Here is a 26,886-nt window from a genome sequence, read left to right on the forward strand (position 1 = left end):
TTCCAGCACCATTTGTTGAAAAAACTATTCTTTCTCCATTGGGTTGCCTTTGCTCCTTTGTCAAATATCAGTTGACTATATTTGTTTGGGTCTATTTCTGGGCTCCCTATTCTGGTCCATTAATCTATATGTCTATTATTCCACCAATACCACACTATCTTGGTTACCATAGCTTTATGCTAAATTTTGACTCGGATAATTTTAGCCCTCCAACTTTGTTCTTATTCTTCAATATTGTATTGAATATTGTGAGTCTTTTTCCTTTCCGTATAAAATATAGAATCAGAGGTTTTTGTATCCACAAAATAACTTGCTGGGAGTTTTACTTGGGGTTACATTGAGTCTATAGATCAAGTTAAAAAGAAATGACATCTTAACAATACTGAGTCTTCCTATCCATGAACACAGAATCATTCCATTTATTTAGGCTTTTATTTCTTTCATCAGAGTTTTATAGTTTTCCTCATATAGATCTTGTACATATTCTGTTTGATTTATGCATAAGTATTTCTCCTTTTTTTGGTGCTAAAGTGTGTTTTTTTAATTTCAAATTCCAGCTGTTCATTGTTAATATAGGAAAATAATTGACTTTTGTATATTGGGCTTGTATCTCACAGCCTTATTATATTTGCTTATTAGTTCCAGGAGCTTTTTGGTCAACACTCTGGGATTTTTTACATAGAAAATCATGTCATCTGCAAACAAAGACAGTTTTATTTCTTTCTTCCCAATCTGTATGCCTTTTCTTTTCTTGTCTTACCTTACTGCATTAGCTAGGAGCTCCAGTGTGACGTTGAATTACAGTGGTGAGAGGGGACATCCTTGCCTTGTTCTCAGTCTTAGGGCGAAGTCATCTAGTTTCTCAGCATAAGTATGATATTAACTATAGATTTTTTTGTAGTTTTTTTATTGAATTGATGAATTTCCCCTCTATTCCTAATTTGATGAGAGCTATTATCATGAATGGATCTTGGATTCTGTCAAGTGATTTTTCTGTATCTATTGATACAATCATATGATTTTTCTTCTTAAGCCTGTTGCTGTATGATGGATTAAGTTAATTTATTTTTGAATATTGAATCAGCCTTGTGCACCAGGAATAAATTCCACTTGGTCGTGGTGTATAATTCTTTTAACGTTGTTGAATTTGACTTGCTAATATGTTGTTGAGGGTTTTTGCAACTCTTTTCAATGAGATGTTGGTCTATAGTTTTCCCTTCTTATAATGTCTTTGGCTTTGGCATTAGTATACTGCTAGCTTCATGGAGTGAGTTAGGAAGTGTTCCATCTGCTTCTGTTTTCTGCAAGAGGTTGTAGAGAATTGGTATAATTTCTTCCCTAAATGTTTGGTAAAATTCACCAGTGAAACCATCTGGGCCTGGTACTTTCTGTTTTAGAAGGTTATTAACTGTTGATTCAATTTCTGTAATATATATAGGCCTATTCAGATTATATAGTCAATTTCTTTAATATATAAACAAGTTATCCTTTACATATTATATATACAGATTATATATTTCTTCTTATATGAGTTTTGATAGATTGTATCTTTCAAATAATTAGCCAATTTCATCTAAGTTATCAAATTTGTGGGCAGATTTGTTTTGTTCATAATATTTTATTATCCTTTTAATGTACATGAGATCAGTAGTAATGGCCCTTCTTTCATATCTGATATTAGTAATTTGTGTCTTCTCACTCCCTTTCTTGGTTAGCCTGGGTAAGTGTTTATCAATTTTATTCATCTTTTCAAAGAACCAGCTTTTCGTTTCATTGATTTTTTTTTTTCTATTGCTTTCCTGTTTTCAATTTCATTTATATTTGCTCTGATTCTAATTGTTTCTTCTCTTGGGCTTACTGTAAATTTAATTTTCTCTTCTTTTTCTAGTTTCCTGAAGTGGAAGCTTAGATTAAATATTTTCCAAAATTATTTAGATCTTTTTCCTGTTGTAATATATATGATTTTCCAGCTACTTTCTGTTATGGATTTCTATTTTAATTCCATTGTAATGTGAGTATATAGTTTGTATGATACCTTTTAAATTTGCTAAGGTATGTTTTATGACACATAATGTTTATCTTAGTGAATGTTCCATGTGAACTTGAAAAGACTGTATATCCTGCTATTGTTGGATGAAGTATTTTATAAATGTCAATTAGATCTAGTTGATTGATGGTGCTTATTCAGCTCAATATATCCTTACTGATTTTATGCCTGCTGGATATTTCAACTACTGATTGAGGGATGTTGAAGTCTCTATAATAGTGAGTTCATCAGATTTTGCCTCAATTTTGTGACACTCTTTTGTTAGCCACATACACATTAAAAGATCTTATGTCTTGGAGAATTGACACCTCTATCACTATATAATGCCTCTCTTCCTTCCTGATCATTTTCCTTCCTCTAAAGTCAGCTTTGTCTGAAATTAGCTTGCTTTTGATTAGTGTTAGCATGGTATATCTTTCACCATCCCTTTACTTTTAATCTACCTTTATCTTTATATTTAAAGTGTGTTTCTTACAGATAACATATAGTTGGTTATTGGTTTTTTATCCACTCTGGCAGTTTCTGTCTTTTAATTGGTGTATTTATACCATTCACATTTAAAGTGATTATTGATATAGTTGGATTAATATCTACTATATTTGTAACTGTTTTCTGTTCATTGTCCATTTCTTTGTTTCTTTTTCTGTCTTCCACTCTTTCTGCCTTCTCTGGTTTTAATCAAGCATTTTATATGATTCCATTTTCTTTCCTCTCTTATATCAATTATACTTTTAAAAATTTGTAGTGGTTGCCCTAGAGTTTGAAATACACATTTATGACTTATTCAAGTTCGTTTTCAAATAACATTATACCACTTCAGAGGTAGTGCAAGTACCTTATAGCAGAGTATTCCCAATTCCTCCCCCCATCCCTTATAGCATTGCTGTCTTTTGTTTTACTTATCCATAAGCTATAATCACTGAACACATCTTTGCTATTATTATTTTGAGTAAACTATTATCTATTAAATCAATTAAGAATAAGTAAAATAAAAGATTTGATTTTACTTTCATGAATTCCTTCTCTAGTGCTCTTCCTTTCTTTATGTAGATCCAAGTTTCTGACCTATATCATTTTCCTTTTCTGAAGAACTTCTTTTAACATTTCTTATAAGGCAGGTCTCCTGGCAACAAATTCAATCAATTTTTGTTTGTCTGAGAAAGTCTTTATTTCAACTTCATTTTTGAAGAATAATTTTGCTGGATACAGAATCCTAGCTTGGTGTTTTTTTCTTTTAACACTTTAAGTATTTCACTGCACCCTCTTCTTGCTTGAATGTTTTCTAAAGAGAAGCCAATGTAATTTTTATCCTTTTACCCACCTCTAGCTTCTTTAAAGATTGTCTCTTTGTCTTTGATTTTCTGCAGTTTGAATATGATATGCCTAGGGGTCAACTTTTTGGTATTTGTCCTACTTGATATTCTCTGAGCTTCCTGGATCTGAAGTTTGGTGTCTGACATTACTTTTAGAAAACTCTTATTTGATATTACTTCAAATATTTCCTCTGTTCCTTCCTCTCTTTCTTCTTCTGGTATTCCCATTACGTGTATATAACCTCATTTGTAATTGTACCACAATCTTTGGACATTCTGTTCCATCTTTTTCATTCTTTTTTTTTATCTTTGCATTTCATGTATAAAGTTTCTATTGACATCTTCAAGCTCACTAATTCTTTACCATCAAAGACATTCTTTTATAGTGGGTTGTGTTTTTTTTAGCCAAATTTTTATCTTTTAATTCAATGTATTTAAACTTAAAAACAGTTCACCCATTTCTCCTACCCCCCAACCCTCACCTATGGCAACCATCAGTCTGTTCTCTGTATCTCTGAGCTTGGTTTGTTTGTTTGTTTGTTTATCTATCTATCTTTTTAAATTCTGCATATAAGAGAGATCATACATATGGTATTTGACTTTCTCTGTCTGACTTATTTCACTTAGAATAATGCCCTCAAGGTCCATTTATGTTGTTGCAACTGACAAGATTCCATTCTTTTTTATGGCTGAGTAATATTCCATTGTGTATGTTATACCACATCTTCTTTATCCATTCATCTATTGATGGACACTTAGGTTGTTTCCACATCTTGGCCATCATCAGTAATGCTCCAATGAACATGGGGGTGCATATATATATATCTGGGTTAGTGTTTTCTTTTTCTTCAGATAAATACCCAGGAGTGGAATTGCTGGATTAATTGGTAGTTCTATTTTTAATCTCTTGAGGGACCTCCAGACTCTTTTCCATAGTAGCTGCACCAATTTATATTCCCATCAACAGTGCACAAATGTTCCCTTTTCTCCACATCCTCGCCAACACCTGTTATTTCTTGTCTTTTTGATAATAGCCATTCTAACAAGTGTGAGGTGGTATTTCATTGTGGTTTTGATTTGCATTTCCCTGATGATAAATGATGTAGAGCATCTTTTCATGCACTGGTTGGCCATCTGGATGTCTTTGGAAAAAACTGTCTATTCAGATGTCCTGCCCATTTTTAAATTGGGTTGTTTGGGTATTTTGCCATTGAGTTGGATGAGTTCTTCATATATTTTGGGGGGTTTTTTGTTTGTTTGTTTTTTTTATTACTCAAAGAAGCTTCATTTTTTTATTTAGCTTTCTGACTTGCGCTTGTGCTTTCAACACTTTCACAACGATTTTCTGCTCCTCAATGAGGAAAGCACGCTTGATCCTGTCACGGACACATTTAGCACACATGGAACCACCATAGGCCCGGCTAACATGTTTTTTCGTTTTAGACAACCTCATAAGAACTTTAGGTCTCATAGCACGAACTCCTCGAAGTCAGCCTGGGCACACGCCACATGCAGATTTTGGTGCTTTCCCAACTTTCTTGGTATAAAGGTAAACAATTTTATTACTAGGGGTTCGGGACACTCTGGTTTTGTCAGAGGCTGTATTGAAGGACAGCCTATGACGGTATGTCAAACACTGAACCATCCTGAATGCCTCTAGGTACTGCCCCCGGAAGAGGAAGAAGAGACTCTTCATATATTTTGGATGTTAGCCCTTATCAAATATATGATTTGAAAATATTTTCTCCCATTCAATAGGCTGCCTTTTCATTTTGTTGATGGTTTCCTTTGCTGTGTAGCAGCTTTTTAGTTTGATGTAGTCCCACTTGTTTATTTTTGCTTTTGTTTCTTTTCTTTTGGTGTCAGATTCAAAAAATTGTCACCAAGACTTATGTCAAGTAGCTTACTACCTATGTTTTCTTCTAGGAGTTTTATGGTTTCAAGCTTTCAAGTCTTTAATCCATTTTGAGTTAATTTTTGTGTATGATGTAAGATAGTGCTCTGGTTTCATTCTTTTGCATGTGATTGTTCAATTATATGAACACTATTTATTGAAGAGACTATCCTTTTCCCATTGCATATTCTTGGCTCCATTGTCATAAATTAATTGACCACATATGTGTGGGTTTATTTCTAGGCTCTCTATTCTGTTCCATTGAGCTATGTGTCCATTGTTATGCAATACCATACTGTTTTAATTACTATAATTTTGCAATACAGTTTGAAATCAGGGAGTATGATGCCTCCAGCTTTTTTCTTCTTTCTCAACATTGCTTTGGCTATTTGGAGTCTTTTATGGTTCCATACAAATTTTCAGGTTGCTTGTCCTATTTCTGTGAAAAAAATGCCATTGAAATTGTGATAAGGATTGCACTGAATCTTATATTTCTTTGGTCAGTATGGACGTTTTAACAGTATTAATTCTTCCAATCCATGAGCATGGAATATCTTTCCATTTATTTGTGTCTTCATTTTCTTTCATTAATGTCTTTTAGTTTTCAATATACAGGTCTTTCACCTCCTTGGGTTTTTTTGTTTGTTTGTTTGTTTGTTTTTTGTGGTACACGGGCCTCTCACTGTTGCAGCCTCTCCCGTTGCAGAGCACAGGCTCCGGACGCACAGGCCCAGCGGCCATGGCTCACGGGCCCAGCCGCTCCACAGCACGTGGGATCCTCCCGGACCGAGGCACAAACCTGCATCCCCTGCATCAGCAGGCAGACTCTCAACCACTGTGCCACCAGGGAAGCCCTCCTTGGGTTCTTTTAAATGAAAATATACTTTATTGCTGAAAAATGCTAACCATCATCTGAGCCTTCTGAGTGAGCCACCACCTCCTTGGTTTAACTTATTTTTAGGTATTTTATTCTTTTTAGTGTAATTTTAAGTGGAATTGTTTTCTTAATTTCTCTTTCTGATAGTTCATTATTAGCGTATAGAAACAGAAGTGATTTTTGTGTATTGATTTTTGTATCCCACAACCTTATTAGTTCTAACAGTTTTTTGATGGAGTCTTCAGGGTTTTCTGTATATAATATCATATCATGTACAAATAGTGATAGTGCTGCTTCTTCCTTTCCAATTTGGATGCCTTTTATTTATTTATTTATTTTGCCTAATTACTGTGGCTAGGACTTCCAATACTGTGTTGAATAAAAGTAGCAAGAGTGGGCATTCTTGTCTTTTTCCTGATCTTAGAGGAAAAGCCTCCAGCTTTTCACCATTGAGTATGAAGTTAGCTGTGGACTTTTCAGCTAACTTGTCAGCTAATATGGCCTTTATTAAGTTGAGGTAACACACTTTTTGAGAGTTTTATCATAAATGGATGTTGAATTTTGTCAAATGCTTTCTTTTCATCTATTGAGATGATCATATGGTTTTTATCACTCATTTTGGTAATGTAGCATATCACATTGATTGACTTGCAAATGTTGAATCATCCTTGCATTCCTGGAATAATTCTCACTTGATCATAGTGTGTATGATCTTTTTAATGTATTGTTGACTGGTTTCCTATTATTTTGTTGAGGACTTTTGCATCTATGTTCATAGGGAATATTGTCTTGTATTTTTTTTCTTATGGCATCCTCATGTGACTTGGATATCAGGGTAATGCTGGCCTCGTAAAATGAGTTTGGGAGAGTTCCTTCCTCTTCAAATTTTTGGAAGAGTTTGAGAAGGATATCTATTAATTCAATTATCTTTGAATGTTTGGTAGAATTCAACAGTTAAGCCTTCTGTTCCTGGACTTTTGTTTGTTGGGAGGTTTTTGATTACTGATTTAATTTCCTTCTAGCAATCGGTCTGTTCAGATTTTCTATTTTATCATTATTCAGTCTTAATACATTGTATGTTTCTAGGAATTCATTCATTTCTTCTAGGTTGTCCAAATTGTTGGCACATAATTGTAGTCTCTTAAGATCCTTTGTGTTTCTGTGATATCAGCTGTAATATCTCCTCTTTCATTTCTGAGTCTGGTTCTGATGCTTGGTTTATCTCTCCAGACTGTATTTCTAGCCTTTTAATATGCCTTGTAATTTTTGGCTGAAAGCTAGACATGATATACTGGGTAAAAGTAACTGAGGTAGGTAGGCCAGTAATGTAAGGTTTTATGCTCATCTGACTCTCAGAGTTAGGCTGTGTTTACTGTTTGCTGTAACTGTGGTGTCAGAGGCTAAAATGTCTCCATAGTTCTTGTCTTAGTCTCTTCATGTGGTCTTTGGATGTCCCTAGAAACTTCTTAAGTAGGGTCTGAGACTTGCAGTGTTTTTGTTGTTTGTTTGTTTTTGTTTGTTTAACATCTTTAATGGAGTATAATTGCTTTATAATGGTGTATTAATTTCTGCTTTATAACAAAGTGAATCAGCTATATATATACATATATCCCCATATCTCCTCCCTCTTGTGTCTCCCTCCCATCCTCCCTATCCCACCCCTCTAGGTGGTCATAAATCACCGAGCTAATCTCCCTGTGCTATGCGGCTGCTTCCCACTAGCTATCTATTTTACATTTGGTAGTGTATATACGTCAATGCTACTCTCTCACTTCGTCCCAACTTACCCTTCACCTTCCCCGTGTCCTCAAGTCCATTCTCTACGTTTGCATTTTTACTCCTGTCCTGCCCCTAGGTTCTTCAGAACCTTTTTTTTTTTTTTTTTTTTAGATTCCATATATATGTGTTAGCATACGGTATTTGTTTTTCTCTTTCTGACTTACTTCACTCTGTATGACAGATTCTAGGTCCATCCACCTCACTACAAATAACTCAATTTCATTTCTTTTTATGACTGAGTAATATTCCATTGTATATATGTGCCACATCTTCTTTATCCATTCATCTGTTGATGGACACTTAGGTTGCTTCCATGTCCTGGCTATTGTAAATAAAGCTCTGGCAGTGTTTTTAGCTGTAATCCCCTGTTATACAGGAGTGCTGTTAATGTGGTGATAAAGTGTGGATAGAATAGAAGCATTCATTAGTCTTATGATTAGGTCTCAATCTTTTAGTGTGCCTGAGTTGGGTCTTTCCTATCCCCCAGGTCAGTTCAGCTCTGGTAAAACCCCAGTCAGTTAGGCTCTGATAAAAGTTTTCCTTGGGGCTTCCCTGGTGGCACAGTGGTTGGGAGTCCGCCTGTTGATGCGGGGGGCATGGGTTCTTTCCCCGGTCCGGGAGGATCCCGCATGCCGGGAGTGGCTGGGCCCGTGGGCCATGGCCGCTGAGCCTGCGCGTCTGGAGCCTGTGCTCCACAGCGGGAGAGGCCACAGCAGTGAGAGGCCCGCGTGCCACCAAAAAAAAAAAAAAAAAAAAAAAAAAAAGTTTTCCTTGAGGGCAAGCCTTGTTAAAGAGAATAGAGAGGTCTGGATATATTTCAAAATGGCTGCTTTTCCTCTCCCCTTGCTAGAAGGACAAGAGAATTTTTCTCCAGTCTTCACTATGAGAACCTGGTAGCACTCTTGAAGGTAAAATGCATGAAAGTGTGGAGAACCCCGTAAGGCTGGGCCCACTGGGGACTTTTAGCCCTTGAGCTAGTCCACACTGAGCATCTAGCAATTTGTCAATTACAGTTTCAAAGTCTTCTTACTGATACTGGCTTCAGCTGCAGGCTTCTCTTCCTAGTCTGCTATGAGTCTCCATATCCACTGGTCTGTCTCTCCATCTTACAGAACAGCAGTTTGCCTTGTGACCTTAATTCTCTGATGGATCTAAGAAGTGATTTTAAGTTTGCTCAGCTTTTTTCTTATTGTGAGTATGGGGGTGATGGCTTTCAAGTGCTTGACACATGAAGCCAGAAATTGGAAGTATATACATTTATTTTTTAATTTTCAAAACACATCTAGAAAAATATGAATCTTTCTGAAGTTTCAGCTTACCTGAAAATATGTACAGGCTGTGTGGCTTTGTGCCATTAATTTAATCCATCTCTTCATCTATAAAATAAGCATAATAATAACTACTTTGCTGGATTGTTATAAGACCTAAATGAGATATGTAAAGCATCTAGCAAAGTGCATGGCTCACATATATTCAATAAATGTTAGCTTTAGTTATGGTGTCATTTATCTTCATCAGAACCCTAGGCTTGAATAGAGACAAAGTGTACAAAGTATTCCTCATTTAGAAGATGAAGAATCAGAAAAAATGGCCCACTTGCCTTATTGTCAGTTTGTGATTAAGTCAGGACCAGACTCAGGCTAGGACTGCTGCTGGCTCCCATGGCCCTGATGTTATTACAAGACCCCTTTTCTTAATATCAGATAGCAAACAGCCTGGCCACATAGATCAAAACCTGTCAGATCTCAAATTTACTACTATAAAAGCAGTCCCAGGGACTGCACAGCTGTCTGTCCCACTCTAATGTATTTGTGGGGTTTGCCTGCAGAAAGCATGATGTTTACAAATAGAGGGTATTAGAATGATAGAGAAATGTAGCCTGTTACCACGGAAACAGACATGTGACAGTGGTAGTGTTCTGAGTAGGTATGAAAAAGGTTCTGGAGCATATAGAGAAAATAAATCAATATATCTAAAAAGGTATAGAACTCAGCAGAGGTTACTGCTTTTGCTCTGGTCAAGATGTTCATATCTAATATGGGATAGTTCTAGCTCCCTGGTATTTTCTTTCTAGAAGACGGGAAACCACAATGGCCTCAAACAAAAGAAATGAGAATGGCGGATATAGAACCAGAGCTTAGAGGACCATGTTGAAACTCATAAGAATTATTTACTGGCCATGGTGGTTTTCCATCTTCTAGAGAGAAAATACCCGGGAGCTAGAACTCCTATACTGCTGAGATGATGTACTCACTAGCACCTATGAGAAGTGCGATACAATCTAAGGATAATCTTGTCCATATTTTTTCATCCCCATTTTCTTCTGAGGGATATGCCAAATGTCCACTGAATAGATGGAAGCTCTCTGGGAGCCCTTCTGTGACACAAGAAGAAGTGGAAGATAGGGCTTTGAGCCCCTGTTATTCTCAACACTCTTCATGTCATGGCCATTTTGGAAAATAAAGATAAAAAATTTAGTTAGCTCCTTGCCTCCCACTGTATACCAAATCTATACCAGATTAATTAAAGATTTAAATATGCAAAATGAAATCATGAAAGAACTAGAAAAATATAAAGAGCTACCTATATAATGCTGTTGTATCCAAATTTAAAATGATAATGTAAAAATGTAGCTATTGACATAGAAGAAAGTTATCAAACAACATTTTTATTTGATCCCATTTTGTAAAAATACATATTTATATGCATAGGAAATTTCTAGATATGCAGAAAATGTTAATAGTGGTTATTTGTGAGTAGTTTTTTTAAGCTGTTTTTTTCCTTTTTGCTTCCCTTTTCTATGTATGTAGGTGTGCATGCATTTAAGTATGTATAATGAGTAGGTATTTCTGGTATAAAAATAATAAAAGTTAACACAATTTTTTTAACATCTTTATTGGAGTATAATTGCTTTACAATGGTGTGTTAGTTTCTGCTGTATAACAAAGTAAGTCAGCTATACGTATACATATATCCCCATATCCCCTACCTCTGCGTCTCCCTCCCATCCTCCCTATCCCACCCCTCTAAGTGGTCACAAATCACTGAGCTGATCTCCCTGTGCTATGTGGCTGCTTCCCACTAGCTATCTATTTTACATTTGGTAGTGTATATATGTCCATGCCACTCTCTCACTTCATCCCAGCTTACCCTTTCCCCTCCCCGTGTCCTCAAGTCCATTCTCTACGTCTGCTTCTTTATTCCTGTCCTCCCCTACGTTCATCAGAACCATTTTTTGTTTAGACTCCATATATATGTGTTAGCATATGGTATTTGTTTTCCTCTTTCTGACTTACTTCACTCTGTATGACAGACTCTAGGTCCATCCATCTCATAAAGGTTAACGAAAATTTTTTAACTTCCCTTTCCCTCTTTTCCCTTGTAGATATAGGTCAGACTTCCTCCAGAAATTTATTTTTCCTCAGCTAGCCAGTATAATTCCTTAAGTCTCCCCCCCTTTAGTACTTTCCTATTCAACTGTAAGTTCTCTGAGGATAGAGTTGTGTTTCATTATTTACTGTGCCTTCCCTAGGTGTGCTCAATAAGGACTAGGTACATGGTGATCGTCTGATTTCCTCAAAGCCTGCTTTGAAGTCTGATGTAATAGTACTTACCCTTTAACCAGCTGAAATGGTCAGCAACTTGGCCAGGGCTAACACAATCTGTCTGTGAGGCCAGTCGCTGCAATGGCTGTCATCTCACTGCTTTCCCAGGCTGAGGTGGCTGACTGGTTGGCTGGTAGCTGGTTGATGGGGTTGTAGGCTTTTCTGTGTAAATCCTTCCCCAGACAGCTTTCTGGTTCAAGGAGGTGGCCCTTCTCAGGCTGCCTCTTAGTCAATAGTATCTGTGTAGCTGTGCTTCCTTGCCAGAACCTCTGTGTACATTCTCAGGAGCTCTCAATGTTGTTAAAAACATACAAGATAGGCAGTAAAGAAAGAAGACCAAGAACTGGGAGGAGAGAAAGAGAGAAAAACATGAGGATAAAAGAATGGAGGATCATGACCTTAAGTGCAGCAGGTTGCTTAACCCAACCATAAACATCCCCTGCGCATAATAATACCTACTGTTGCACGTGAAATTACTTTGCCAGGGAAGTCTACACAGACATTGGTTTTCGAGGGACCTGTGCAAGCTCTGATGGCCACGCTGGCAGCCCTTCAAGTTAGAGACTTTACTGACTTCTGATTGAAGTCTGCTCAGACAGAATCTTTGATAGAGCCTGCTCTTATAGGTAAACACCATTCCAAGCTTGCTGCAAGAATAAAATGAGATGATAGATGGAAATAGATTTTTTAGTCTATAAAACAGTATACAAATGCTGGTCTTTTTGTGAGCTCCTGAGGGCACTGACGGGTTTAATTATTGCCCAGTAGGGTCTTCATGGGAATTTGGAACCGATTTTTAAATATGTGCACCGAAAGAAAATCAAATCCACCTACAGAATGAAGTGAATTGAGTCCCCAGTAGGGAAAAACATGCCTGCATGTCTGGGAGACACCTAAACTGCGTATGTCTGAGGAGTGATTGTTACCTAACTATATGAGAAAAGCCTTGGGTTTTCTGAGTGCCCTCAATTGATTAGAAATGTTTTCTTTAGAAGTAATTCCCCAGAAAATGCTTGTGATTTCATTGTCGATGAAACTGTTGACACTTCTTTTAAAGCGTCTGTTAACTTATGTTAAATTACAGTAGGAGTGCATGTGGCCCCCAGATGAATGTTTTATGGTTGCACCGTTTTCATAACTAACTATTTGAATAGCTCCTTCCATGAAAATGACCCTTTTCTCCTTCCAGCTTCAACACATGAGACTTCACATCAGTTCCTGACCTGAATGCGTGACTCTTCAATCTCAGGACTTGCATAATTAATGGAATGCCGTCCTAAGGTTGTTGAGTTCTGCATTTCTGGGCATTTCATCTTTATGGCGAAGTACCCATTCCCTCACTCCAAAGACTAAGCCTGAAAGATTTTTCTTCCTAGGGAAGAATCTTCCTTGTAACTTTATTGTTACGACAGTCAGAGACAGATTGGGGAGGTTTGATAGTTGGGCGATATCTTGCCAATAACCTGACCCTTGGCATGGGGCTCCCTCAAATTTGCAGTGTCTTGGGGATTCCTCCTGTTACTGTCTTGAAGAATAAACACTTTATGTTAATTTCCAGTGACTTAGTTTTCCATTTTCTCTTTTTAACAGGTCCAGTTAAAAACAAGAAAAAGGGTAAGTCAAGCTCCTGATTTTGTAAAATTGCTGTCATGTCTTTTCTAAAATTAGAAGAAAAAATCAAGGGAGAAGGATTTTTATATTCGTTCAGCGCTAGTTGTCCATTATTTTACTCAATCACGTGTGATCTTCTTGGGTATTGTAGCTTCCAGGAATAAGAAATATATATCATTTTTCAGTGATGATCCATGAAAGATAGAATTGCTTCCTAGCAACATGCGAAAGTTGTTTTTGCTTTTCTTTCTTGCTACCTCTTCCATACAATTCATTTTACATATGTTTCCTTCATTCTTCCTTACTCTTTCCCCTGCCCTTCTCCTTTCTCCTTTTTTTCTCCTCCTTTATCAAATCAGTGTCCAGGTATGAATCAAGTCTTGAGACTGCTTGTAGGGACTAGGTATACTACCTCTTGAGAGATGTCAGTACCCTATTTTTTGGCCTAAAAGCTATCCCTCTCCTATTTCTCAGATAGTCAGGGAAGGTATTTCTTGCTCTGGGGTTTCAATATCATTTTCTCTGTGATGGAAAAACTCAGCTGTAGTAGTACCCTGATCATTTAGTCTTTTCCAAGAATCTCCTAGTTGAGTGGATCCATTGTGCCATTGTTGGGTCTGTAAGTCTCCAGTGTACTTGCAATGGGAATGGCCCATGAGTTTGTACAAGTGCTTGCCTGCCTGAAGAGGAGAACCCAAACACAGAACAGGTTCCAAAAGACAGGACCAGGCAATGTGGTCCACTCCTTAGGACTAAAAGAACCAATCACGAAACGAGTTTTAAGTACCTATTTTTTTCTTTGTTCTGAACTGGGAGGAAAATAGAGTGAAATTCATGAGTTTTCATTAAAATGCTCTAAGCAAAATGATTCTGTCTGTTAACATTTCTGGAGCTTTACAGAGTAGATTATCAACCCCAGACTAGGCCCGAAAGACTGGCTTCAGCTGCCTCCTGCCACTTCTCTGAGTACTAGGGTACTCTGGTGGCTTGAGATGCCATGGCCCACATGGGAAACCTGTGTCCCTGTTGTAAAGAAGCTGAAGAATGGCCTGGCCCCTAAGGACCTGAGCTGAGCAAAATTGGGAAATAGCCAGAGAACTGGAGTCAGTGAGGAAACCTTTCTTTGTGGAGCCTGGACATTCACCAAGCTATTCTGTCTTTTAAGAAAGTAAATGTGACTTTCTTTTTTTATATATAAATTTATTTGTTTGTTTGTTTGTTTGTTTTTGGCTGCGTTGGGTCTTCGTTGCTGTGCACAGGCTTTCTCTAGTTGCAGCGAGCGGGGGCTACTCTTCGTTGCGGTGCACGGGTTTCTCATTGCGGTGGCTTCTCTTGTTGCGGAGCATGGGCACAAGGCACGCGGACTTCAGTAGCTGTGGCTTGCGGGATCTAGAGCGCAGGCTCAGTAGTTGTGGCGCACGGGGCTTAGTTGCTCTGCGGCATGTGGGAACTTCCCGGACCAGGGTTCGAACCCCTGTCCCCTGCATTGGCAGGCGGATTCTTAAACACTGCACCACCAGGGAAGCCCAAATTTGACTTTCAAGTGTGTAGTTTTCCATTCTTATCACATCCCTTTAAGACAGAAATTTTAACAAACCTAGAAAACTCCCCTGGCCTGGACAAGGACACCCTCTGCTCCTAGCACAAGCCCAGGGATGACTTCCTTTCTTTCTTTCTTTTTTTAAATAAATATATTTATTTATTTATTTATTTCTGGCTGCATTGGGTCTTCGTTGCTGCACGCGGGCTTTCTTTAATTGCAGCGAGCGGGAGCTATTCTTCATTGCAGTACGTGTACCTCTTATTGTGGTGGCTTCTCTTGTTGCAGAGCATGAGCTCTAGGCATGTGGGCTTCAGTAGTTGTGACACACAGGCTTCAGTAGTTGTGGCATGCGGGCTCAGTAGTTGTGGTGCACTGGCTTAGTTGCTCCGTGGCATGTGGGATCTTCCCAGACCAGGGATCGAACCTGTGTCCCTTCCATTGGCAGGTGGATTCTTAACCACTGCACCACCAGGGAAGTCCCCTTCCTTTCTTTCTTAATAGGTAGACTTGAGAGCACTGTCTAATGACAGCTACTAAGTTTTTTTTCCACTCACTCATTCACTAGACAGTGAATAAGCATCTTGTAATGATCAGGAAGAGAGATACAGAGATGAAGAAAAATGGTTCCTGCCCTCCAAAATCTCCCGGTATAGTTGGAGTCACGGAAGCACACACAAATAATTGAAGTACAGTATTTTAAAAAGTACAATCATAGAAGCATGAGCTTCCCATGCTTGGTCCCACATCTCAGATAAAACATTATCTAACCTAGACTTTGAAGGATGAGGAAAAAAGAAGGGGAAGAATATTCCAGCAAAGAAAACTACATACTGAAATCTCTCAGAGCCATGAAAGAACATGTCATGTCTGGGGGAACAGCAAGTAGGCTAGTGATTTACCCAAATATAGGGCATGTGTGTGGTGGGGAGCAGCACCCATTCGAAGTGTCATCCAAGGGGTGAGCACTGAGAGAACACACTTGCTGGTGGTAATGGAAGGCAGTTGTCTAGGCGAGAAGCTCTGAAATTACAAACTCAAGAGATCCCAATGCCTCTGGCAGTGACTTGGATCACTGCCCAGCACTGCTACCTTGTATGTGGGCCACTATTGGGAAGAGAATGCACATAGGCTTTAAACATTTGCCTTGGCTGAAAGTGATTTAGAAGCCATTTAATACTGATTTCCTTGGACACAGTGAATAGACACATGCCTGAAGAGGTAATTGAGTTGTTCATTTAATTTCCATCCTTTAATGGAATTTTCCCCCTCCCATAACTCTCTCTCTCTCTCTCTCTCTCTCTCTCTCTTTCTCTCTCTCCCCCTCTCTTGCTTTTAGTTCATTCTTTCAACAATTTGAGCTTCACTAAAAGAACGTGTGTATTCTTGCATCTACAACTACACAGGGTAACTTGATAAGTACAAAAGTCTCTGGGCTTTTGTATCGTGAGGTGCTCTGTTAAAGTAAGGAAATCCAGAGAAGGAATGCGGTCCTCTAAAGTCATCTTCTTGGTCCAGGGGCCAACTTTCTGTAAGGATGCAGGGATGAGAAGCACAGTTACCTAAACCTGGTTGCAGAGGAGCAAAGAGGACCAGCTGCAGAACTAGATCCCAGCAGGAGCTTGTTCCCAGATGCCTTCTAGCATTTTCATAAGTGAACATTCTCTGTTTACACTGCGACCATTATTCACTTTCACTGCAGGAGTTTCTGGCTCTAATTCTTCCAAAATTACATTCACAATCACAGAAGACTCACAGTCTTGACACTAAAGTTCACACTACCCACAGAAGCCCCTCTAGCTCAAAAATCACTGTTAGGCCTGGACATTCTGGGACAGAGGACAGCCTACTATGCACCATCCCCTGTGTCTGTGCCACTCAGAGAAGAGTGAGAGAGAAGCAGACTTTATAACCAGGCTAGGGAAGTTTCCTGACTGCCAGGGGTAAGTCAGTCCTTCTTATGGAACCTCCGTCTTGGGAGGAAACTTAGAGAAATCATTGAGGCCAAGCGCCTCGTTTTACCGATGGAGAAACTAAGGCTCAGGGAGAGGAAGGGATTTACCCAAAGTATACGTCCGTGGCAGAGCTGAGGCTTACAGCCTTATCTCCTGACTACAGATTCCTTGTTTTTTCCACTACACTAGCCGGAATTGAAACTTGGGCGCTGAATAAGCCTGACTTGGAAGCTGCCCAAATCTGAAGGGAGATGGCTTTCCTGTTCGGCATCTTAAAATTTGCTAGATCTCGAAACTGGGCAGATTCAATCTTTTGCTGCTAAGTGCAGGGAAAACGCTAAGACTCCTGTCTCTCCGTGAGAGAGAAGCTCTATGCACCTTCCTTACTTTCCTCCCTGGGGAAGGGGCCCCGCAATGACCCTGTTGTTTCATTGCAAATGCAGATGTGGTTAGACATGGACAAGTGACTTCTTGAATGGCATTGCCATGGGGATTGGGTTTCTTGAGCACGCGGCATTCTTCTTAAAAGAGGACCTGATAAATCAGAACAGGATTCTCCTCCCTGAGAGCCCAGGGAGCCAGAAAGCAGAGTCAGGAAGGAGGTATTTAAATGAGACTTGACAGGGTTATATTTAAAAAGGAAGAAAGTATCACAGGTGAAGACACCATGATGGAGTCTGGGGAAAGGCTCCCATGCCTGAGACTTCCACAAGATTGTGAAAAAGCGGGGAAGGGAGGAAGCAGTCACCCACCTGTGACCACCTGCAGTGCGTGAATTGGACTGCACAGAGCAGAGGAGGTTAAACAGGAGGAACTGGAGGTTTTGGTTCAAAACCACAGTTATGACTCTTAACGTAGCTACATTTTGGCGGGGATGTGGGAAGGACTGGAATATGGAATAAGAAGGCTGAGACTGCTCTGAAAGGATAGCGAGGAGGAAACGGGGAGGATCTGGTGGCTTGATTAATAATACATTCAAGAATAGGGCCTCTGAGAAAAGACTTTGGGAAGCCAGATTATTTAGCCTATGAAAATAGAGGTTGATAGGTGACTTAATGTCTTTGAGCACATGAGGGTTATTGTGTGCATGATGGTAGCTATTCTTCTCTATCTATACAAACAATAGAATAAGAGCTTAAACTGCCACAGGAGGAATTTCAGTTCAATATACAGAAGAACTTCCTAACAGTGAGGGGGTAATAAACATTGGAACATGTTACCAAGGGAGTATGAAGAATTTCCTTTCCCAGAGATCTTTAAAAATAGGATTTAGAGGGGTCAGCTGAGAAAGCAAAAGGCTGCCTGCTGCTTCCTCCTCAGCTCAGCTCTCTGTGCTCTCCACTGCCCCTTCTTTCCTTATGGTGCTTGAGCCCTCTCTCTCCCTCTCTCTCTCTCTCTCTCTACCCTCCTTCCCTCCCTCACCCTCCCCTCCCCCACCTCTCATCTCCCAGACTCCTTCCAATCCCACATTCCCACCTCCATCCCAAGCCCAAGTCCCTGTACATCTCGACTCCTATAGGAAACCTTCCTGGAGCCGATATTCTTCCTAAGGCCAGGCCTGGACAGTAAACGTGAAAGCCACACTCTTCACCAATAGCCCAGTTCTCAATTCTAAAAAGTGACCCATAGGTCTAGCCACTTGGCAATTCTGATCCTTTGGACTTAGCTGAACTGTAACCTCCTTTTTGAAGCCTTCCCTGACCTCTCCAGCATTTTGTCCCTACCACTAATGCAGCACTTCTACTATCGTGTGATTGTGTCTGTTTCCCCACAAGGACTGAGCTCCTTGAGGGCCATTATATCTTCAAACCCAACCTGTAAATGATTATTCATGAAGCAGGGTAGGGTGTGTGTGTGTGTGTGTGTGTGTGTGTGTGTGTGTGTGTGTGTGTATCACGTATGATAAAAGCGTCCTCCTCTTTAAGAGCAGGAACTCCCAGAGGGCCGACTTTGTGTCATTAGAAGGCTGAGGAACTCCTGACAGTACATTCTCAGTCAATAACCACAAATGTAATACCTAATCTTGTCTTTCAGGAAAGAAGGCAGGACCTCCTGGGCCCAATGGCCCCCCAGGACCTCCAGGACCTCCAGGACCCCAAGGACCCCCAGGGATTCCAGGGATTCCTGGAATTCCAGGAACAACTGTTATGGGACCACCTGGCCCTCCAGGTCCTCCTGGTCCTCAAGGACCCCCTGGTCTCCAGGGACCTTCTGGTGAGTTCTTCCGTCTCTCCACCCTCCTAGGCTCCTTAAAAGTTCTCTAATAGGGCTTCCCTGGTGGCGCAGTGGTTGAGAGTCCGCCTGCCGATGCAGGAGACACAGGTTCATGACCCGGTCCGGGAAGATCCCACATGCCGCGGGGCGGCTGGGCCCGTGAGCCATGGCCGCTGAGCCTGCGCATCCGGAGCTCCACAACGGGAGAGGCCACAACAGTGAGAGGCCCGTGTAACACACACACACACACACACACACACACACACAAAGTTCTCCAATAGAGCAAGAGTGGGTGATCCCAAGATGTGCAGTAGTGTGCAGTAAGAAATGCAGGTCTCCTAGTTCAGTAGAGAGCTAGGAATTGAGCAAACCCTGCTCTAACTTCTTATTTATACCAGCTTGTCAAGGAAGAGACACCTGTTCTTGACCTGTCTCAAGCCTTCCATCATAAGCCCTCCCTGACTCTAGGCCTCCCTGTAAACTCATGAGCCAGAGACAGAGGCCCTAAGGGTTCACCGGAGTCCCCACAGGGGATGGATTTGGTCTGCTCTGATTCTCAGCGTTCAGCTTCACATACTGATGTTTCATTAGAAATAGGCTATGAGGAGGAATGCTGGGGACTGGACAGAATGACAAGCCCTAGAGCAGTCTCATCCCTTGAACTCTGAAATGTCTTTCCCACAGAGGTAGACAAGTAGTCACTGACGGTCAAGGAGTTGGCAACTTATGAATCACTCAGGCTGTGGAAGAAGCAGACACAGGCACCAAGACCAACTTGTTGAGGAACCAAGTGCTTTTTGCACTACATCCTTCCCCCCACCACATTGCCCAATTGAAGAGCATTTAATCTCTTTGCATCTTTCCCTTTGGGCCCAGAAGGGCATCCAAAAGATATAGATCCAGATCCAAACCTGCCTAATTGAAGTTGACAGGAGTCAGACCATCTGGGCTTAGATCAGTTGTTATTTCCTTCTCCTGTTCCCCTCTTGTATCTTGGGGCTTTACAGAAATGGAGTCTTTACGGCTGATTTCTCTGGGTCTTTACTGCCACAAGACTCAGATTCTTTGACTCATAGTTCAAACAGGGCTAATCAGTGTCACCGTGGCCCCAAGAGATGCAGTTAGGGGGTTTTTTTTCATCCAATCTTTCCACAAATATTAATTGAGCACTTTCTATGTGCAAGAGATATATTGATAAGTGGTCCCTGTTCTCGTGGAATTTATGTCCTACAGGAGGAGAGAGACAATTAAAGAAGCAAGATATTTACAAATGGCAATGCGCTCTATGAAGAAAATTAATAGAAAGGGAGCAAAAGGTTAAAGAAGCAAGCACCGTCGTCTCAGGGTCACGTGGCGGCAGGAAAACACTCTCCTTTGTCTCCATAGGTGCTCGGTGGCACTTCCCTTAGACCAGCGTTGGTGAGAGGCCAGTATCCCTGCTGGGTGCTAGGCCCACTGAAGATGCAGGTCGGGAGCAAGTAAGAGAAGGAGGGGGTGTCCTCTCCTATCCCAGTGCCCTGCATCACACCCTGACTCTCCCTCCATTTCTGAGCCCTGGAAAATAACACTCAGACAGGGCTTCACTACAGGGAGCAAAAGCCCAGTGCCACTGGCTGCCTAGGTGAGGAGTAAAGGAAGTAGAAAGAGCACGCCCTCTGACTGGCCTGTCCTATTTTGCAGGTGCTGCTGATAAAGCTGGAACTCGAGAAAACCAGGTTGGCTGGGAATTGCTCTCTTGCTGGAGAGGAGGGAAGACCACAGGCTAGAGCCACCCTTGAGTTTGCTCCCTATTAAATTTGCTGAGGCTTTATCTTGTGAGGAGACCCTGGAGGTTCTGAGGTTCTTCATTCACAGCCTCCTCCCATCTCTATGAATAGAAAAGCTTTGCCCCAGGGCCTGCCTTTAGCAAGGGAACTGAGTCTCCTCATGGCCATTTTTCCCCATTCCCCAGGAGACAAAGGGTCACCATAGCCAAACCCAATAGTCAGCTGCCAGTCAGGCCTATTCACCTAGACCTCCGCCTCCCCGGCCACCCCAGACACCTTGTCGGCCCTCAGACCACCTGACATCAGCAGCTTAGAAGTTTAAGAGTATGTCCTTGAAAATCAGCCAACCAGCTCTGGGTCAAGCCCAGCCTAGACTTCTGCCTCCATGGCCTGAAGGGCTCCTCCCTAGTCTCTGAGCTTCCTGATCCGTCTCTACTGGCAGGTTCCGCCGCTGAGCCTTGTCTCATCTCAGCCTCCCTCACTACAGCTGTTTGGTCACGGCAATCAATCTACACAGCTGCACGGTGCTGGATGGCTTGCAGGGCATTTTATATTCGTCACCTCAGTTGATCTTCAGACATCCCTGTGAGAGAGGTCAGACAGAGATTCTCAAGATCCCCGTTTCACAGTTAGCGAAATGAGGCTCAGAGGCATTACATTTGGCTGAGGTCACCCAGCTATGACGTGGCAGAGCTACAAAATCATATTACCCTCCAGTAGAAGTGTGGCCACTCGCATCCCAAGGAAGGGGAGAGGAATCAGAATTGGGATACAAATGAAGACTAGAAACCAGAGGTGGAATCCTGGCAACTGGTGGCTAAACAAGCATCCATTTCTCACAGTGACTACTCTCTCTGTCCTTCTCATCCTCCCAGCCAGCCGTGGTGCATCTACAGGGCCAAGGGTCAGCAATCCAAGTCAAGAATGGTAAGAGTCAAAGTAGGCTCTCTCCCTAAGGAGAGTTTCTCCTCCCCTTACCCCCAGCCTTCAAATAGTCACCCAGCCTTGTTCCTCCCAGGCCCCTGAGGTACCCTTGACATTAGGAGCCATTCTCTACTCCATTTTGCCCTCTGCTGGCTGTCCTGAGTCATTGCTTGCCCTAAGGTTACTACAAATTGCATTTAGAATCGCTGATGAGGAAGCTGAAAGGGACTTGAGACATTGTCTAAACCAGGGATTCTTGGGAGGTGGAGGCTGAATCAGAGTCACCCTTGGGGATATGTGTAGTTTTATCACCATTTTCACAATACAAATTAGAGAAAGTAGAACGACATAAAATCGAATCAGACAGACCCATCTGTCTGATGGGTCTACACAGAAAATGGGTAGAGGAGGCATTTCTCTCAGGGAAGTGGGGGGCGTGTTAGACTCTCCAGGGAGTATGAGATGCTAGTGTCTATAAAAAAGGGGGATGGATTTCAGGAGGTTAGCAACCCTAATTCATTGTAATCCCTGCACTTAAAAGGTGGGGAAACAGAGTGCCAGACAAATTGGACAACACCATACTAAATCTACTGCCTTATATCTGTATGGTACTTCAGAGTTTTCAACACACTTTCTTTGTCTTTGATTTGATTTGATCCTCACGACAAAGGTAGGCATTAGCTCCTTTTTACAGAGACAGAAATTGAAGCTCAGAGAGGTTAATTAACTGGCCCAAGATTTCCGTTAAGTGTAGGAGCTGGGATTCAAAACCACATCTGTCTGACTCTCTCCACCGCACTATGCCACTTCAGAGATGCGTGTGTATACTCCACTGAATGATTAGCTTCATTTTCTTCCTCAAAGAGACATGAACGTTCATTAAAGAACAGCACTTTGAAATAATGTCCAGTCCCCAGGGTGCACAAAGCCTAAAATGCACGAACCCCCAGGAGCCTCGGGAAGCAGCAAGCCAGCCAAGATGCCAGACGCTTACTGGGAGGGGCTGTGAGTACAGAAACAGTAAATGAAGCTTCAGAAACCTGCTGCATGGGGACAGCTTCTAAGAGCCCAGTCAGTCCTGAACTGGCTGTGCCCTGCTTCCTTAATGATCGGGCTTGGCTACATCCTGGAGAGCCACCAGGATGCCTGACTCAATCACCTCAGAAATATAAGTAGGAACAGAATGGCACCAAAACCTAAGCAGTCCTGCTGGGACCAAGTACCTTGGGCCCCAGGGCCCTGGATGGGCCATGATCACCATCTGTCCAGGGAAGGGTGAGACAGGCAGGAAATAGATTTGTTTGGGTGTCTCGATGGGTGGCCTCAATGTTTATGCCAGAAGCTACTGATTTTGCTCCCACCACATAACAAGACTGGTTCCAACCCCTCTGGGCCAATCCCCAGTAGTAGTCTCTGCTGATCTTTAGTTCCAACAGAAGCAAGAGTGAGAGCATCAGGGCTTCCCTGGTGGCTCAGTGGTTAAAAATCCACCTGCCAATGCAGGGGACACGGGTTCGAACCCTGGTCCGGGAAGTTCCCACATGCTGTGGAGCAACTAAGCCCGTGCGCCACGACTGCTGAAGCCTGTGCGCCTAGACCCCGTGCTCCGCAACAAGAGAGGCCACCGCAATGAGAAGCCCGCGCACCGCAACACAGGAAAGAGTAGCCCCCGCTCGTCGCAACTAGAGAAAGCTCGCGCACAGCAACAAAGACCCAACACAGCCAAAAATAAATAAATTAAAATTTAAAATAAAGAGTGAGGTCATCAGGGGTAGGAAGATACCATGCAGAGCGGTCCTCCGTGAGGGGTCAGAGCCAGGGCATCTCCTCCAAACTCCTATCCCATCTGCTTATCACCTTAAGGGAAGATGGGCACCTTTTCCAGAAGGCCAGTTTCCTTACACCTCAGAAAGGCAGACCTCCTGAGACTAGCCAAGGATGGACTTTCAAAACATATTTTCTTGAATTAAGAATGGATGGTTTTGAGGCGAAAAGGCTCCCTAGGCCTGGACTCCCTCCTCTTGAGGTGGGAAGGAACATCCCCCTTGCTGCAAGATGGAAAGGGAAGCTTTTCCTCCTCCCTCACATGCCAGCCCCCACCGTCCAGCCCAGGTGGAGTGACTGACCCTCTGCCCCATACGGGGTATTACTGAGAGACATGCTTTGCTGGGGTGCCTCAGTGCCCAGACACCCTCTCCATCCCTTTGGTTGGTTCTAGGTCTGCGTTGCGGTCTATCCCTCACTCTCATAAGGATCCCTCTCCCCTACAGGGCTTTATTACTGGTGGTCACTTGCTCCGGCTGCCATGAAGTCTGACTCACACCTGATCCCTAAGGTTCTCCGGGTAGACAGTGCCTTGGGCCGAGTGGTTTCCTGGGGGCCCAGCGAGGCTTTCCAGAAAGGAGTGGTGTGGAGGTACTATAGAAAGGAATCTCTTAAGGACAAGGAGAAAACCCCTGAAGCTATAAGACAGGAGAGGGATTCAGGAGCTATAGCTGGTGAGATGAAATGGAATAATAAGACCTAGCCTGCCCCTCAGTGTCTGGATTTTGCCTGTGCAGGCCCCAGAACAACAAAGAAAATAGGGCAGCGTGCCCGCCCTCTTCTTACCTCCCCCGCCAATTCCAGCTAGAAGGTGTTGGTTAAATATCCTTCCAGACAGAGGGGTCAGGAAAGGAGAGAGGAGGAAGGACAGGCAGACCCCAGGGGCCTGAGGCAGGCCTAGCTGCCACTTTACAAACAGACCGCTTTCTCTGCTTCCAGATGCTGTTCTTAAAGCTTGGCCTCCTGGGCTATGCAGGTTGTATTGGGATGGGGCTGGGGGTTGTGCACGGCTTGACATTTCTTGTGTTTATTGCCCAGATAGTTCTGACATGTACTGAGTGACCGCCCTTCTCTCATACTGAGATCTTTCAGGTGGAGTGCTCAACGATTGGTCTCGCATCACCATGAACCCCAAGGTGTTTAAGCTACACCCCCGCAGTGGGGAGTTGGAGGTACTGGTGGACGGCACCTACTTCATCTATAGTCAGGTAGAAGTGAGTACGGTCTCAGGCCTAACTCTTCTTATATCCAGAATGCAGATCTCGTGCAGGCCACAGAGGGGCACTGTGGAGCCAGCCCAGACCAGCCAAGGGCTAACGTTCTGCTTTGGGCGGGGGGCGGCGGGGAGGGCGCACTGGGAGGGAGTTGAAAAGAGGGAGGAAAGAGAGAGGGGGCTGTCTGGGGTTTTTTCCTAGCCAGATATGATTGAAAAACTGGAAAGAGGCCCATCCCACGCCCTGCCATCTGATTCCCTCCTACAGAGCCCCAGGCCCTAGTTTCCCCACTGAGTTGTTTGGTTCTACTGCCAAACTTGAACTCTGCCTTAGTATGTATTCTTTGCAAGTCAGTTCCAGGGCTGCTGAGGACCCCTTCCTCCCACACTACTGGCTTTATAATGAAGACTGAGAGCGCCCCTCCGGACCTTCTCTCCACCTTAAAAAGATTTCTGTCTTTCCTTCTTCTTTCTCCCATTTGTTTCTCTACCTTTCTGCTTCTCTGTAGTTCTTGCCTCCCCTCTGCTTGTCGTCCTCCCAGCCCTTTTCTCCCTCTGTTTTTGTCCTTGTCCTGGCCCGGAGCCCACTCCCCAGGTCGACCAGTGCCCATCCACTTCCACCCCTGTTGTTTGTCTCCAATGGGGTGGCTCCTCAGAGCTAGCGGTGGGCGTGCCTTGAGGCCGGGGCTTCTGAGGGGCGGGCAGCAAGCAGGTGGATGGACAGAAAGATGCTGAAGCCGGCAGAAGGGTCTCCCAGGAGAGTGGCCAGAGAAGGTGGGTTCACGAGCATTTGCTGAGCCTACTGAGCACCTTGGCACAGCTTGGGTCCTGACCCAAGAGACTGTATGGCACCTGAATACACTGCAGCCTCCTGAACAGCCTGTGGTGGGAGCAGCCTTCCATAAAGTGAGTTAGGGCAACAGATGAGTGTCCCAGTCCCCAGGGGTATGATCCCAATGTCCTAAGTGCCATTTGGTGGGGGTGGGGATCAAAGCTGGGGGTGGGGTGTGAAGGATAAGGGTAGTGAAGAAGAGAAAAATTAATTTTCTGGGCCTGGGAGAGAACTGGGAGTGGCCACAGGCCTTGTACCCCACGCAAACTGGGAAAATGCCCTGGACATCATGCCACTGAACACAGCTTAGCACTTCCTTCTGGCCACGAAGTTAGTTTTGCCCTTCCACATTCTTTATCTCATTTATGACGGATAGTTCTCCATCCCTCTGCATCTGTTTCCTCAGTCATCAGACGAGAGTGCCAAGGGGCACTGGGAGAATCAGTGAGAGAAATTCAGCTGCAGGGGAGTGGGGTGCAAGCGGAGAGAACTGAAGAACTCACAGATTGTTCCTGTGCCCTCTCTGGGGAATCAGTAACTGCTAAGTTTATCTACAAATGGTCCCTGGGGCTGGAAATTGGAAATTGATTCGCATTCGTTTGTGTCTGTAGCACTGATCCAGCACCTAATGTGTGCCGAGAACTGTGCTTCACGCCCGGGTCAAGGAGGGCAGGGGGCGGGGAGGGGGTGCTGGGGGAGGTAAAGGGGTGAATGAGGCATGGTTCTGGCTCTCGCAGAGTCTCCCACCCACGTGCTGTTGAAAGAGGTTTGCTTAACCCCCTGAGCCCAATGGAGGGGAAGCAGGACAGCGAATAAGCCTGTCGCCCCACCCGTCCTGTTGGCCGACTAGCGTGCCTTCAAGAGGTGCAGTGGCAGCTCGCGTGAGCAGGTCGCGTCTGCTGGTCACCGGGGAGGGCCCACCTTCTCCTTCCGCTCGCCCCCAATCCCTTCTCGTTGCCTCTCCCCCAGGTATACTACATCAACTTCACTGACTTTGCCAGCTATGAGGTGGTGGTGGACGAGAAGCCCTTCCTGCAGTGCACCCGCAGCATCGAGACAGGCAAAACCAACTACAACACGTGTTACACGGCGGGCGTCTGCCTTCTCAAAGCGCGGCAGAAGATCGCCGTGAAGATGGTGCACGCCGACATCTCCATCAACATGAGCAAGCACACCACCTTCTTCGGGGCCATCAGGCTGGGCGAGGCCCCTGCATCCTAGATCCACCCCCCCCAATCCCGTTTTGCCCTTGCCCGTGCTCCTACCCCAGGTTACGGAGCCGGGACTTCCAGAACCTCTCAGTGCTGCTGTGGAGTGAGGTGTGTGGGTGTAGCAGCCACAGAGAAAAATGCCCCAGTGCTGTTTATTCCCCGGTGACTCCAGGATGACAAGGCCTGCTTGACTTTCCAGAATGAGTGAACAGGACATGAAGCAGAACCTTCCTCCTTGGCTCCGTGTTGACTGCTTCTGGCATGACTCTTCAACCTCGAGG

General features: G+C 43.2%; 1 protein-coding gene and 1 pseudogene across 3 annotated transcripts in view; one reads left to right on the plus strand and one right to left on the minus strand.

Moving 5' to 3' along the window:
• Window positions 1-26,886, plus strand: part of EDA (ectodysplasin A) — a 398,541-nt gene extending 371,655 nt beyond the window's left edge. Inside the window, exons 3-8 of one of the 2 annotated variants that reach the window (XM_082610795.1) lie at window positions 13,106-13,129; window positions 18,656-18,835; window positions 20,516-20,550; window positions 21,477-21,528; window positions 24,433-24,563; window positions 26,364-26,886. In XM_082610795.1, the coding sequence (XP_082466921.1) occupies window positions 13,106-13,129; window positions 18,656-18,835; window positions 20,516-20,550; window positions 21,477-21,528; window positions 24,433-24,563; window positions 26,364-26,615 (674 nt within the window). In that variant the 3' untranslated portion in view covers window positions 26,616-26,886. The remainder of the gene's footprint in view (window positions 1-13,105; window positions 13,130-18,655; window positions 18,836-20,515; window positions 20,551-21,476; window positions 21,529-24,432; window positions 24,564-26,363) is intronic. The other variant, XM_082610796.1, reaches the window with a different exon arrangement.
• Window positions 4,445-5,015, minus strand: LOC309797239 (large ribosomal subunit protein eL34-like; annotated as a pseudogene). The gene has a single exon. The product of its transcript is annotated as a large ribosomal subunit protein eL34-like (transcript).

Source organism: Mesoplodon mirus (assembly GCF_964341445.2).
Source record: "Mesoplodon mirus genome assembly, chromosome: X".
Taxonomy (NCBI): domain Eukaryota; kingdom Metazoa; phylum Chordata; class Mammalia; order Artiodactyla; family Ziphiidae; genus Mesoplodon; species Mesoplodon mirus.